Below are 15,841 nucleotides of genomic sequence, written 5' to 3' on the forward strand. Positions count from 1 at the left end.
AAGTTCCTGAGCACTTGAGATGAAAGTAATCACTTAAACAAGTCCTTAAGAGATATGCAGCAGAACAAAAGTTACTGGAATTTTATACTTATGCACTAGGTATAGGCATAGTGTTGTTCTACACTTCTGAGCATGTCCCAGCCAGCCATGTAGGACTTCTTTTGGTCTAAACATACAAAGGATTGTGCCCTTAAGCAATTTTTAACATTTATTGTGCATGCATGTGTGTGTATGTTTTAAAGTACAGTGAAAGATGTGTGTGTATCTACTTATCTTTACAAGTACGCATAGAGCTGATGAAAGCAGTGCAAGACTAGCTGCTCCACCACTAGGTTCCTTCCTTAGTGGACATCTTTTTAAAAACTACAAAGCATCAAGAGATGAAGCCGCAGCACCTCCTGTCTTGCTGCCCAACCATCCTCTCTGGCCTGCTGTATAGTAGTCCTGCTTACTATAACATGTGAGAGAATATAAGGAGAAGCAGGGTGGGAGGTGCAGGTCCTGCATTACCTCCTAACTTTGAAAGGTACTTTCAGGTCTGAGGGAGGACGTAGCAACTATATCCCCACAGCAATGCTCTGCCATTCAAAGAACAATTACATTACAAGGTTTCCCTTCCTTTCTGCCCCCGGCTTTTAATATATTTTTTCCATATAGGTGTCTTGTTCTTTTTCAAAATAAACATATAAATTTCTTTTAAGGAAGCTTCTTGCTCAGTTCCAATCTATTTGAAAATTACACAGACCCCTAGGAGACTAGGGGGTAAGGGACAGCTATTAGGAAACTGGCAGTCAGAGTCAACAGACCTTTTCACTTCCGCCAACCCTTCTCCACCCCACCTCAAATTATGATGGAACAAGCTATCAAAGCTAGTTCAGAGCTAAAATCATGGTAACACTAAGTGGGAATATCTCCTATTGCTCTGCAGAAAGAATTGTCTGTACGCATAGTTTGAATATACTATGTTCTCTTGCTAAAGAGACTCAGAACCTTTAAATACGTACAAGTTTTATTGCTTCTTCAGAAAGTCAAACAAGCCAGAAAATAAGCACTTTAAATAATCCTTCATCTGGCTACCTTCCTGAACCAAAAAAATATTTAGAACATTGTAGATGTATTTAAGTGGGGGGGGGGGAACCAAAATGCATTATTTCAATTTTTGATGTACAAAAATATATTTTTATTAAAACACTGAGAGTTAAGGCCACAACACTTCAGTAAGACTGTGATATCCATATTTGTTGCAATAACTAAAGTTGTAAATGCAAATAAATACTACGAAGTTGGTCCAAAATCAAAATAAATCAATCTGAACATGCAAATTTTACAAAAAACAAAACCCAACCCATCACCATAATCATTACATATATGCCATTATTATTTTCAAGTATAAACTACAATATCTGCTTGCAAACTGCCAGATGTGTCATCACATATATAACAAGCCTCATACATTTCACTATTAAAGTATTACACAGGTAGAGGACGTCTTTCTGTCCGGATTTGCTGGTGGTTGTTCACTTTGATTTTCCCTGGTATGGTTCTGGTTTTCATCTTTACTCTTTTCTTCCGATACACCTGCTTGGTTTCCAGTTTCTTGTTCACTCTGAGGTAGCTTTTCAAGTTTATTTTCATCACAGCTATGTGCATTCTTCTGCTTTGAAGACTTTCGTTTAAAAAAAGAAAACTAAAACAGACAAAAAACATCACACATACAAATTATAAACAACCCTGAAAACAACAGAGTAAAACTGAAAATGTTAATGTACAGTAGCCAAAAAAGAAACACCCTAGACAACTTCACACTTACCCAGAGAAAATATAAAACAAGAATATAGATAACTAGAGAGAAGATTGCAAGTCTAACTCAAATCCATGCATCTAGAGCCAGGTTTTCTCAGAATTAACTCCCATCTGAGTTCAATGGGACTTACTCCCAAGTAAGTTTACATATTGTTGCATTTTTAAGCAATTTAACTACTGTGACTGTAGCCAACACAAGTAGAATAAAGAAGTAACATTCCTAATGAATTATTGTAACACAAACAAAACATTATGCAACAGTATAATTGATTACAGATGTTTGGTTTACAACATCCAAGTAGATTGCAAAAGATGATACTCACAAAATAAATGAAGACTTATTTTGCTTACCAGCAACTTATTCTGTTTTCAGACTGAAAAACATATTTAGTGTGTTGTATTCTTGGTTGTAAAATTATCCTACCTAAGCAAGCTATTGCCATTGTTTTCCACGTTAGTAAGGCTGGTTAACTCTCATCCCAAGCACACATACCTAGAAGAAGCTAGGCTTTGTACATCTCTAAAGTTTTATAAAGGCTTGTGAGGAGTGCAGTATCTTGGACATTCATAGATCGCACAACCAGATCACATTATTCTTTTAACTTCTTCAGAAACACACAAATATGATACAGATATTCTCATGTATCATGTTTGTGTATATATATAAAAAATACATCAGGGAGAACTCTAAGCTAAAACTTTTCTTCCTAAAACAAGCTTTCCTATGGAAGAACATTCAAATAAGTAATCCACCCACCAGTAGTCTTGACATTATACAGTCTAGAAAAAGTTGTACCACACTGTTTCTCCATGTTTGGATTGGCTCTAAGCAAAGAGAATGTAGCAAGGAGGATAACAACTTATTTTCAGACAAGTTAAAAGTGCAAATTAAGTTGTCAACAAGGAACAATTAGCATTTCCTGTTAAAATCAACAGAAATGCTCCTATTTCATGTAATAGTTTCATTTCAGTAATTAAACTATGGCCATGGCTAGACCAGGCCTATATTCTGGGATTGTCCCAGGATCATCCCTGTGCATCCAAATCACACAAAGGGGATCCTGGGAGCAGGCAGGGATGACCCCTCCATTTGCCTGGGATAATCCTTAGGTCTAGCTAAGGCCTATATAATTCAGTGTTTAGTGCCAACAGAGTGCTAGGTACTGTACTGAACATAGAAGTCACCGTTTTTGTTTCCAGAAAAACTCCAAGTTGATTTCTCTATTCTAAACACACACATGGAAATAACACCGTTATAAATAATTAACCCAAAATGGAAGCATGATTTTCCACTGGGATTATCCATAATTTCTATGCATCAAAAAGAGATACAAAATTCATACATAGATGCATAAGAAACTCCCCTCTCTATCCTCCCTATTCATTGACCATACATGACCATTTTTCCAGGCTTATTCATCTATTGCAGTTGGCAAGGCCTTCTGTATGAACTAGCGAAGTATACATTAAATAGTTTTTAACATTTTGCTTTTCTTATATTATTTAATATATAATATAGTAACTATAATATAATATATAATACTAGCTGTACCCTGCCACGCGTTGCTGTGGCATTATTTGGATGAAGTAAAGCATTTTGTTTGGTTTTTAAAAAAGGATGTTTTTACGGTGAGGAGGTTAGTGGAAACTCCTGGCAGTTACCTTTCTTCAGAACGTGTAACTGTCACAGGTGTGACATCTATATTCACTCAGCCAATTGTGAGAGAACATGCAAATATTCTTTCATACTAAGTTATGTAGAGGCAGCTATCCAATATTAAATTAAAGCCCAGCTCTGATTTCAGTATCATTTAAATCTACAGGATAGCTTTTGGAATGATTCATTCAGAGGTAATATCCAAATATATTCTGTTGAAAATATTTTGTTGACATGGCTCATCCAAGCAATTTGTTCAAAAATCTCTTGTTAGTTTAGTAGGTTCCTGTTTGATCCATCATTGGGGATCACCTTTATACAAAATGCAAGAATGAAAGTTTTTACTGTAATTTTTCAAATAATTTAAATGCAAATTACTATAATGTTGGACCTTGGAGCCAAGTAAGATTCAAATATTATGACCATAATCAAGTGTCTGACAGCACTTAGAATTACATGTTATGTCATATTTGAAAGTATTTACGAAACCTAGTATAGATGTCATAGTAAGAACTCCATAGAGATTGTTCTTTTTAAAACCCTATGGTAACTAATATTTCTATATAATTAAGGATCAGAGAGCTGTTATGTGAAAGCAAAAAAAATAATATTACCAATTTCATGATTTAGCTTGTATCTGTTTCTATTAGAAACGTAACTTTCTAAGTTATGTTGGCTGATTCGTTTTCCAATGAAAACTGAGTTTCCTTTCTACTTGGAGATTTTGGAAGAACAGACAAAACCTCCACAGTGGCCATTTATGATGAACATTGGTATTTGGGAGGTGCCAACTGTGGCATGCATTAAGCACCAATTGAAGACCCATCTCTTTTCCCAGGCCTTTCCTGAGTGATTGTGCTACCCAGTTTGTTAATTATGATGTTGTATTTAATTTTAATGTTTTTATAAATGTTTTATATAAATGTTTTTGAATTTATTATGATGTATTTTAATATATATTACGATTTAATCTCTCTGTAAACTGATTAAGATTTTTTTAATATGCTAAGTGATATATAAATCTATTAAATACTAATAACTTATGAGCTGACAGACATCACACATCTTTCTGTGCCATCATACTGAACCTTTTCTTGATTAGCTTCTATGCCACTCTTGGGGAGCATTTTGATGTATCAGCTATCTAAAATTAAAACTGCCCTCAAAATAGCAATGACAGCAGACTGAACCAGGAAGCCCTAGTGGTTCCAGGGAACCGATCAAAGTGAAAAGCACCCATATATGTGGGGCTCATTCATGGGAGATGACTGTTTGAACGTTTTCTTTTTCAGCCTCATTTGTCTTTACCAATTAGCAAAACTTCTAGAACGACCAGTTTCAGAACTAACTTCTCCACTGGCCAATGCCTAATCTGTAAGTGACACAAAGGCCTGATCCCAGGCTGGATTGGCCAGGAATAATACAGCAAAATTCAATTTCCAAAATCACCCTTTTGGAAAGGATATTATTACTACTGGGTGGGTGGGTGTCTGTCCACACATCATCCATCTGGGTAAAATGCAGTCCATTGTGGTTTCAATCTAGTTATGAGTATATGAATATTAATCCTTAGCCTAGTAGACGTAACCAGAATAAAGAAAGTAGACTTGAATTCATTTTTAGTCTTTATGAATCTCCTGTAATTGATTATGCCTTTATCTCTTTGCATTTTATCAATAAAAATACTGGTTTGGTTAGATCGTCTAGGCTGATGTAAATCTGAAAGCTTGATAATATTCCTACAGGTTGTATGCTTATATGACATTACTGTCATTTAAGTGGGTAATGGGTATGTTTATTAGAATGTTCATCTGTGGTAGGGATTTGCTGTTACTGGTTTATTCTGTACATGTGCATTGATGGTATTCAATAAATAAATAAATAAAGGGTGAGGTTGAAAAGTCTCCACTCCCCAGGAGTGGAATCACAAACTTGCCCTTATACTCCCCTAAGCAGTGTTTTAAAATACTTGGGGAAATCCATATGTTTGGAAAATGTGCTAATTTTCCTCTGAATGGAAATATAAAACTTGCAAACTTATGCAGAAACAGGACAGCACAAGCTTAAGCCTGAAAATCTGACAATCTCAGAGAGGATTAAAGTAACAGGTCTCTCCATCCCTAGCTGTAGTCCAAAGGAAGACATTTTAGTCCGAACTTGCAAGAGCCCATAGAAAAAAGGTGGGTGGTCAAACTCCCTCAGATGAGCAGAATCATGACAGTTTTGGCCTACATTCAGTTATGCTATAAGTAATTCACGAATATAGCTTAACTGTTATTGAGTCATTCATCCACTATTGCAGAACCAGGTACCCGTAAATGAAGTAGTAGCTGACTCTAAGTGAGCAATATTGGTTAATCATTATTGAGTCTCATCTGCTATTGCAGAGCCAGCTGTCCTACATCAAACAGTAACTGAGGCCTTAGCTAGACCGAAGGTTTATCCCGGGGTCATCCCTGCCTGCTCCCGGGATCCCGTCTGTCATTTACATGAACAGGGATGACCCTGGGACGATCCTGGGATAAACCTTAGGTCTACCTAAGGCTTGACTCTGAGGGAGCTGACTTGATAAACTCCCCAAAATTCAATGAAAGTGACTCTTCTTTGACTGTAACTGTCCTCGGTCCATGCCACTCCTCCAGTCTACACTGCAGGGCTAGAATGCATGCTAGGAAGCATCATATTTGTGTTTGCTTTTCTAATTTCCCATAGTTTCTGCTTTTATAGTGATGGATTCCCACACATTTCAGCAATAACTCATGAAAAAGAGAGAATGGAAAGCATCTTATGAAGACACAGAAGATATAAATGGGATGGAGAGCTGTTTACATGGTTCCCAGTATGTGCCATGTGTACTAAGAACAGTTTTTTTCTCCTTTTTATTGTCAAGTTGCACAGGATTGCATTTTACGTTTCTTTTTTTACCCTTTTTGCCTTCTCCAGTAGTCTTCCGGATGTTTTGTCATGACTGTCTGTAACTGCTTGTGAAGAATTGTTCGCAGCAAGTACCTCAGCCTTCTCACTCTCTAAAAATAACACAATAAATTAGCCACCATTTTTAGAAGATCCCTTTTCAACAACCTTAAAAGTCATGAGCCCTTCATCTTAAATATGGAGGTTAATGGGATATGCAGTTAAGCTGCAATTGTACAGCCAAACCTCAAGAATTTTAGCTTTATTTAGCTTATATCTATTTTTAGTTGTTGTATTTTTTATTGGATTCCAGATGCTTATGACAAAAGAATGGGTTTAATATTGATAGGCATGTAAAATGTTTTGTCTAAAAATCTTAAAGGCAACAGAAGGCAGGCCATGCTCTACATAAAAACAAGAAAATTGGAAATAACCCACCAAATAATGTTCCTAAAGGTTTCTGTCTCCTAGCAGAGGACTATCTGCATTACTAAGAGCAGCTCCACATGGCAGAGTCGTCCTCTAGCTCTCTTTCAGTTCATGACTAAGTTAGTAAATAGTGTCTGGGAAACAAAACGTCTCCGGACAGGGCTGGGAAAGACCCCTCTGAAACTCTGGAGAGTTGCTGCCAGTTAGTCTAGACTGTACTGAGCTAGATGGACCAATTATCTGATTTGGAAGATTGCAGCTCATCCTGGTTTCCTATCATAGATCTCATCCTGGATTTATATAATGATTTGGAACCCAGGATTAAAACAGTTTCCCAATTTGGACACAATGTGAAACTGGTTTAAACGTAAAGTAAAATAAAATAATGCTAACCAGCACACAACTGCTAGAATATTAAACGATATCAGAAAAACTGGGGTAAACAAACATTTTATATAACATCATAATTGTACCTACCGCAAGTGCAAGTATACAAAGCACCAAGGGAAAGTGTGTGGGCACGATGCTCATTCCCAGTATAATTAGCCATAGTTTATTAAGCTAGGATTGTTACAGCCAAACCAGCCCTATCTGTGCATATGGCAGGGATGAGATGCACTGAAACAGCATGCCCCAAGTCTGTGTTAGTTTATCATAGTTTATGGATAACTCTTTGCCTTCTGTTGATCATGCAACACTTTCTGTGCAGTGCACCTCTGTAGGGGAGTATATAACGTAAGTCTACAAGAAACAAAAGATGAAGTAGCAATGTTATGTACTTGCTTTCATATGTACCCCTGGAACAGCTTGACTTGCCAGTTGCCACCAAGATAAATAAAGTGCAACTGGGAAGACTGGATCTGGAGAGAAAACTTGCCTCCTGACAGTGTGTGGAGAGCGAGGAGAGTTAGCAAAACAATGATGCACGCACCAGTCACATGACCGACAACTGTGCGTTGTTACTCCTTCGTCTTCCCATCCTTGCAGCTGTGTATTCCAGTGGCCACCGTGGCAGGCATCAGATCACACCAGACACAGTAGCCAGCATGCGGAAATCTTGACCATTGAGAAAGTCTGTGCTGGCTAGAGCGACCAACTCTATAGTTGCCGCATTTTTTCACAGAATGGCAGTTTTTACCACTGGAGATCCTGATAGATGGCACAGTAAGCCACCCCTGGGGGGCCTTAATCCCATTGCAGAGAGTGGTTCATTAGCCATCAGGTTTTCTCCCCCTCCACATGGTACACTAAGCCACCGTGGTCTACTTCCCAATGCTAACCACGGTGGCTTAGCGTTACATGTGAACAGGCCCACTATCTTTACCATAATTGAAACAGCTTTCAAAGACTGATGGCTCTGCAAACAGACATTAGAAAGATCTTGGAGGTATAAACCCCACCATTATGTTCCAGAGGTTCTGGAGTTTCCATCTGCGTCATAAGCATAAGTTCCAGCAATATTTGGATGATCAAGACCTTTGTATATTCTGTGGTGTTTGTCACCAACCAGGGACAAATATGGGGCTAATGCACTAAAAGAAGAGAAAAGAAGGTCCCGGGAACTAGCAGGAATCAACGTTTGATGATTCAAAGATCGCATCAAGGAAAATCCTTCCTCTCCACAATCCTCCCCTCTAGGATTTATGGGTTTATTTCAAGCCTATTGTATTATTGTGTTCAGTCTTTGATTTTATTTGTAAGATGAAAAGCAGATAAAAGTACATTTCTTTCATACTCAGAAATAGGTAAAACAATGGCAAGGCAACTTCTATACTGCTTTTTTCCATTTCAAAAATTACAGCAGTGCAGAATGAAATAAGATCTAAGACGACTCTGCTATTTACAGAATGTTTCCTGCAACTGGCCTAGAATTCTATGTAGTTAATACAGCTGGCATTAACAGTGTTTTGTCTCTCTTTCTAAAATTGGCAGGGCTGTTCTTTTTCTAGCTGATACAAAGCAGACCACAATGACAGCGTGGCAAGGGCAGAGGGGCATGTGACTCTTCTGCTGCAACCGTAAGACTAAGGGTAAATCAGAGACCCTCTGAAGGAAAAAATGGTGATCCCATTCAGGAAGGCTACCCACCTTAATGCCTCCAAAATATCAATTTATCATCATTTGAACAGGTACATGAAAGGGAGGAAACCTTGAGCAAATGGCTCATGAGAACTAAGGAGGGAGGAGCTCCTCTACTGACCCACAGAGTTGTCAAGCAGTACACAAAGTTGGATCAATTGACTCAAGGCAAAGACAGACACATAAAATAGACTAGGAGTAGCAGCAGCACCTCTGTTCTTATAAAAGCATAAGCAATACATTGCAGGAAGTCTAAAACATAGCATATGGAGAGCCAGTGTGGTGTAGTGGTTAGAGTGTTGGGTTGAGATCTGGCTTCTAGTCCTGACTCAGCCATGAAGCTCACTGGGTGATGGGGCCAGTCACCAATTCTCAGCCTAATCTAGGCTGAGGGTAAAATGGAGACAAGGAGGACCATGTAAGCCACTTTGGATTTCTTGCAAGGGGGGAAAAGGCAGGACATAGATGTAATAATAAAAATAAAATATGAGTTATGGAGAATGTTCTCACGTTAAAATCAAAACTTTCCACCTTGCTGCATTCTTTGAATTATCAAATCTAAGCATTTCAACAGTGATGCTTGGCAACCTATCACCCTGTATCATGCCTACAACAGACTAAGAAGGACAGGCAGTATCTTCAATGGTCAGATTTTTTTTTAATCCTCCCACAAGGCCATTAATGGTATTCTAACTATTTGCAGAGGTGATACGCAGGGCAACTTTGTGCATATTTACTCAGAAGAAAGTCCCTCCAAGTCGCTACTAAGTGGGTTTAGAATTGCAGCAACATTATCCTAAGGGAGAGACTACACAATTGGCAGACCTGCAAGAACTGGAATTTAACTAGCTATAACTAGCCCTATAAGTGCCAATATGCATTTTGATGTCAACATCTGAGGCCACAATGTATTCCGATGGATGGGACCTAGGAGAGGCCTCAGCCAATGGCTTCTGAAAGCTTTGCCAATCCCTCTGTTTGTATTTGCTGCCACTTTATCATAAAAGCTGTTGTTTGAAGCAGAGCTGCTGGTGAGCTGCAGAAGCCCTGATAGAAGAGGAAGATGTAACACTTACCAATCAAGAGTGTCATCAGACGGAGGAAAATTGCATTTCCTTACCATCACTTTCCCCCTGCTTCTGTCCCACAATACTTCCTCTTTCTTCACACAGGGGAAGAAAGAGGAAGTAAACAATGACCACATGGCCCATTCAGTGGCCATTTTTATCGTGCCGCTTTTCCTTCACACAGCAGGAAATGGTGGCACATTTTGTTTTGTTTTTTAAAAAAATCAGATTTACCAGGGACATTTTGTGACGGAAAGAAGGCCAGAAGGAGCGGAAGACGCAGGAGAGGCAGACGTTGTCATCAAAAGGACACACGAATAACCATAAGAAAGCAGTAACAAGTGTACAATGAAATGCTCATCTGATGACGCTCCCAGAAAGGACTGATCTTCTCTCAGCAGAAGCCCACACTACTAAGTATTTCCAGAAACAAATGTTAAAAAGTTGAATGTTGAAAGTAAATTGGAACATTTTTCCCACCTTGCTGAGCTGCGTCTTCTTCTGGAATGGCCTCTTTCTAAAAGTCAAATAAAAATAAAAGAGCTTATTGTTAAAATGTTTGTAACAGCATTTTTTAAAGAAAACTTTAAAAGGAGCAACTATAATACCTTGTTGTTTAAAAGAAAATTAAATACCCTGTCTTTTCAGATAACTGCAGGATCACGTGTGGTGCAATCCTATTGACTGCGCCCCTGCCGCTTGGAAGCACCCAAACTCAGGAGGCTTTTGAGTTCCCTTGCCCTACTGGACAGAAGAGTCCCTGTTCTCTTGTGGGACTTTTTAGCCCGTGTAGCAAGAGTGCTTCGGAAGGGAAGGAAGCTGGAAGAGGCTCAGGATAAATTGTATCTTGACCTCTCTGGCCTCCTCCCCTCCCCAGCCACTGGAACACCCCTTTTGCCCCTCCTCCGAGGTTGCTTAGCCAGCCTCAGAGAGGTAGCTGACGTAGTTCTCTCCACGCCATCTGCGAGTCGGAGGGACGTGGGGTTGATTTTCTGAGCTGCCCTAGAGTCCCTGGGACGCTTGTCTAGGGACCATAGGTTTGATCTCTGAATTTCAAATCCACAAATATATATTGTACGGTTGTTCACTGCTACAGCACACAAATGTCTGAAAGGAAGAAAATGATGTATTCAAATAAATGAAAATTGAGAGGGATTCAGCACAAGTGCCTTGTCCTTAACTTTAAAGCTCTCCATGGCTTTGCCCAGTGGTGCAGATAGGGCTGGCCTCAGAACCGAAGTCCAGAGTTCCCAGTGACCACCCAGAGAAGAGCAAGTGATGGCGGCATCAGTGCAGAATGATGCTAGTTGCTGCAGTATCCTTTCATTCTTCTTCTTTAAGACATTTTCTAATTAGGGGTAGCCAAGCTGGCATGCACATGGTTACAGATGTTCATTTAAAAACACTATCCTTTTATACAACAAAATGGTGCTTATTCCCAAGTAAATGTATTTAAAACCGGGGAACAGAAGCAAACTCCGTTTTATTGCATGACAGTGCAATAATTTAAGTGAGTTTAAAATGCAAAACTGCATATACTCAGAATATCTCTTTTTTATCAGGGATGGCAAGCACTTATTTTTGTTTATTTGCTCTAACATCTCAGGAATATAGAAGTAGTTATAAAGAACGTGATTGCAAGGGGGGCAGGGAGAAGAGAAAGTTTAGTTGTGTGCTTCACAACTGATGTGATACACATGGATGGCTGTCTAAAGTCCCTGCCCCCAGTAAGACCACTAAATCCAGAGTCTGCCTTGCCCATGCCCCCAGCTCTCCTCAAAATACTCCAGCTTTTCTCCTTTGCTGCTATGACCGCCACATGGCACCACCCCTCTCCTTTCCTTCCGATCCCTCATCAGAATTCCCTAGTTCCCATGGCCTACTGTAATGAAACTTGCAACCAAGGCTAAAGACGTGCCACTGAAACAATGGCATATTGCTTCCCTGTTTACCCATCTCCCCTTCCTCTGTTGTTTCCCTTATGTCAGATTATAGACAAGCTCCTAGAAGCTGGGACCTGTCCCACTCTACTCTGTGAAGCCATGTTGCAAATAAATAAATAAATGTGGCAAAATCTAAATTGGACCTCTTGAATTTGTATGTCTGAGATTTTATTCAGCATATTACCTTGATCGCATGCTAGAGAAAATCTGAGCCTGAATCCTGGCATAGGATTAACAGTACAGTGGATCATGGGATAGAAACTACTGCATGTCCAAGAGGTACAATGCTGAAAATAGACAAATGGTATACCTCTGTAGTTTCTGTAGTCATAGGATTCTTTTCCTCACTCTCACATGATTTTCTATTCTGTCCATCTTCAGATGTCTGATCGTCATTATGTTCTGCTTTATCTTTTACTTCCTTTTTGTCTGTATCTTTTTTTTCATCATAGCCTCCTCCTCTTCCTCCTTCTTCTTCATCATCATCACCACTCTCTTCCTCATCAGATGATTTTTGATCCTGTGATGTCGTTGAAGAGAGAAATTTTACAGTCTATGCTCAGCAGATCAAATAAAAGTTTCCTAGCCACATATCAAATTTCCACACTGGTTAGATGCTGCAATTCAGTACTCCAGTATTTAAAGGGTTTTCTTAAAGGACTGTCAAGGGCTTTGTTTATGTAGAAATCTGGAAATGCAGCAGATACATTGCAAAGGTATTTTCTGGCATATGACTAACATTGCAATGGAAAATGGGATATACCATTACGTTACCAAGAAGCTCAAAATGAACAGTTTACCTCTATTTTTTCTGTAGCCATCTGATTCTTTTCCTCACTCTCAAATAATTTATTGCTCGGTCCCTCATTTTCATGTGGCTGATGATCATTATGTTCTGCTGTATCTTGTTCTTTCTTATCTTCCTTGACTATTTCTTTTTCTTCGTTGTCTTCTTCAGCATCATCGTCACTAGCACTCTCTTCATCATCAGATGAATTTTGATCCTGTGATATCATTGAAGACATATTTCATAGCCTATAATACTCAGGATGAATAAAAACTTCCTAACTCCATACCAATGTTTCATACTGGTCAGACAATGCAATCCAGAATTTCACCATTTAAAGGGTTGTTCTAAAAGAGGTTGAACATTTACAGAGATATCTGGGAACTTATGGAGCAGACACATTGCAAACAGATCACTGTGCCATGAATGCAGTCCCTTATCTCTCAGATAGCAATCCTGTATTGCAGCAATAATTCTTTATTTCACAAGAATTTTGAGAAGTTTTGTAAACATTAAAATTCATATCTCCCTTTTTAAATGTACAAGTCATTCAATTAGGCTTGATTTTCACAAAATGAAATAAGCTCTGCAGTCAAGCCAAGTTAAATTCTCTCTGTGACTACTAAATTACAGTGCACACAGTGTGACAGCTGCTCTCAAAAGAACATAACCCTTTAATTTTAATTTAAGGGGCCTCAACTATTTTTTCCCAATAGATATCACCTTGGAGATAATATGAAAAAGTCTATGAAGAAAAGAAATCACTTGCTGTGAAATATCAGACAAATATTGTAAAGAAAGCACTTGACAAGCATTGTATTAAAAGCAGTAAATACTGTAGTTATAACAATTCCACTGAAATTGCATCTGAAGTGGAGGCAACAATAGAATATCAATAGATTCCCCAGGGAATAGGTTTTTATTTAATGATACAAGAAATAAAAATGGTAACGTTTTGAAAAGTATTCTTCCTCACACTGTAATACAGATATTAGGCTCCTGTTTTTAAAAATCTAATCTAAGTTTATGTTAATATTTAAATTCAGGACTGCTTCTAATAAAGCAGTTTTTGCTGAACAAGGTAATATGCTTATAAATGAGTTAAATGGCTCAGCTTGCTGACAGAACTAAAATATGGAGGAATTTGAATCTAAGCAATTGTTATACATTGCCATGGCAATTATTTGTAAGAAACATGGGTAATGGTTTTATGGCTTGCCATCCTATACACTAGGGGATATTGAACCTCTTTCAGCCTGAGGGCCTAACTCCATTTCAGAGAAGCTCTCCGGGACGCAGGGCCAAAGCGAAGGCTGAGTCGGGGAGAGCAAAATACCAGCAAATTTCAGCTAAAAGCTCTTACTGCCTTAAGAGAAGCGTTGCAACCTGTCAGATTGGGGGAAGCACTACACAAAAACAGAAAAGGCACCAAAGGATTGGTGATTAGGGGAAAGGAGTAGGCGAGAGAAGGGGGTGTAGCCATGAGAGGAATCCAGGATTAAGATTTGACTCTCAGACCTGAGGTTCAACATCCCAGCTATACACACTTACTTGGGAGTAGGCTCCATTGATTCTACGCCTGAGTATACATGTATAGGATTGTGTTGTAAGTTTGGTAAATGTTTTCTTCTGGATAGTTATCTTTATTTGCAATTGTACTGTGCCGCAATTTTCCCAGTATTTGACTAAAGGCAATAAGATTAATTGACATGAAAAAAATTACCTTTCAGTGACAACCGTATTGATCTTCAGAACAGATGCAGTTCATTTGTGATAGCTGATATATAAAGGAAAGCTGTCCCAGGTTTAAGGCCACTCGATGATTCCCAAGTGTACAGCAATAGCAAGAATGCTGCGATTGTCAGTCAGCAGTTACTAGTACCCCCCAGAGAATCAAATCACTGAACTCAAATTATTGGGCTGCAAGAAAGCTCCTTTCAGGTCTTTACCAACCTGCCCCTTACTTCCATTGGCTCTCTAAATTCCAGAGACAGCCATCTAGGATGCATGAAGAGGAATTAGAAAAAGGATCATCATTTCTGTAGTGACGGGATAGTCACACCCAAGGTTCACCAGCTAATCAGATCCTCTTCCCTTTGCTTAACACTTGACGTCCAATCATAATGAAACTTTTTTGGGTGTGGGGTGGGAAGACAGAACATGTGATATAGGACAGGGAAAGGATGTGGAACAAAGACACATGCAAATGAAATATATACACACAATTCTAGCACGCACTGCACTCTCTTCAACTAGAGGTACTCAGTTACCTTCTGGTATGCCAGCTCCTGGAAAGCTGAGGTTTCCCCTCTGTGGCTACAGCATATGTCTGGAGTTGATCCATTATGAAAAAACCAAAATTTCTTCCAAACAGGTTTGCATGTTTTAAGCACAAGCCTCAATATCTCTCCCCTGCCCTTGCCCTTTCCACTGTCCTATGAGGTCTCTCCATCTTCTCCAAGGAGCCACTATGAAATCTCCCCAAACCAGTTTGTCCAGACTTCCATTTTGCCAAGACAAAGCCAAGGCAATTTTGCTCTCCTGCTTCGGGGTCCTGAGTGGGAAGGAGGAGGAGCATTGTGACAAAAGAAGTATAAGGTATTGGTTAAAACTGGGCAAACACTGGAAGAGCGGTCTTCCTGTGGCACTTGTGGTGGGCCCTGCTGGAGCACCGCAAACAGTGGAGACATTGATTTTGCAGAGTGTAAACAGCCAAAATCTTACCATCTCAAAGGATAGCAGTTGGATAACGTGTGCCATTAATTCCTTCATGGTCAATTTAGCAACTGTATTGCCATACACCACTGGAGATATAACAGTATTGTATTCGTAACAAGCCTTTTAAGAACAAACATGTCTATTTTGCTTTCTGTTCTTACTACTGCTGGTACTTTATGTATAAATCCCTCTGGTTGAAAAACCTAAGCTAGTTTCTATTTTAATCATGAGTGATAAACTAGCTCTTCATTCTAGGCAACATTCCTCTCCCTCTGAACCTCAGACAGTCAAAAGTAAACGGATTTGCTATTTTTATTAGTAGTATGTGGCTACTCTTTGGCAAACAAGTAATATTTAAAAGTACACTGAGTACATTGTCTTAGTCAGCAAGATTGTTAATTAAATTCAAAGCGGATAGAGCAATGACAAAGCATCTCATTAACTC

At 39.0% G+C, this 15,841-nt stretch overlaps 1 protein-coding gene across 2 annotated transcripts in view; it reads right to left on the reverse strand.

The window, feature by feature from the left end:
* Positions 1-1,130: 1,130 nt before the first annotated feature.
* RPGR (retinitis pigmentosa GTPase regulator) overlaps positions 1,131-15,841 on the reverse strand; it is a 44,511-nt gene continuing 29,800 nt past the window's right edge. Inside the window, exons 14-18 of one of the 2 annotated variants that reach the window (XM_063126514.1) lie at positions 12,692-12,895; positions 12,202-12,411; positions 10,429-10,465; positions 6,386-6,486; positions 1,131-1,687 (exon numbers count right to left, since the gene is read on the reverse strand). In XM_063126514.1, the coding sequence (XP_062982584.1) occupies positions 1,463-1,687; positions 6,386-6,486; positions 10,429-10,465; positions 12,202-12,411; positions 12,692-12,895 (777 nt within the window). In that variant the 3' untranslated portion in view covers positions 1,131-1,462. The remainder of the gene's footprint in view (positions 1,688-6,385; positions 6,487-10,428; positions 10,466-12,201; positions 12,412-12,691; positions 12,896-15,841) is intronic. The other variant, XM_063126516.1, reaches the window with a different exon arrangement.

Source organism: Elgaria multicarinata, chromosome 5, assembly GCF_023053635.1.
Source record: "Elgaria multicarinata webbii isolate HBS135686 ecotype San Diego chromosome 5, rElgMul1.1.pri, whole genome shotgun sequence".
NCBI lineage: Eukaryota > Metazoa > Chordata > Lepidosauria > Squamata > Anguidae > Elgaria > Elgaria multicarinata.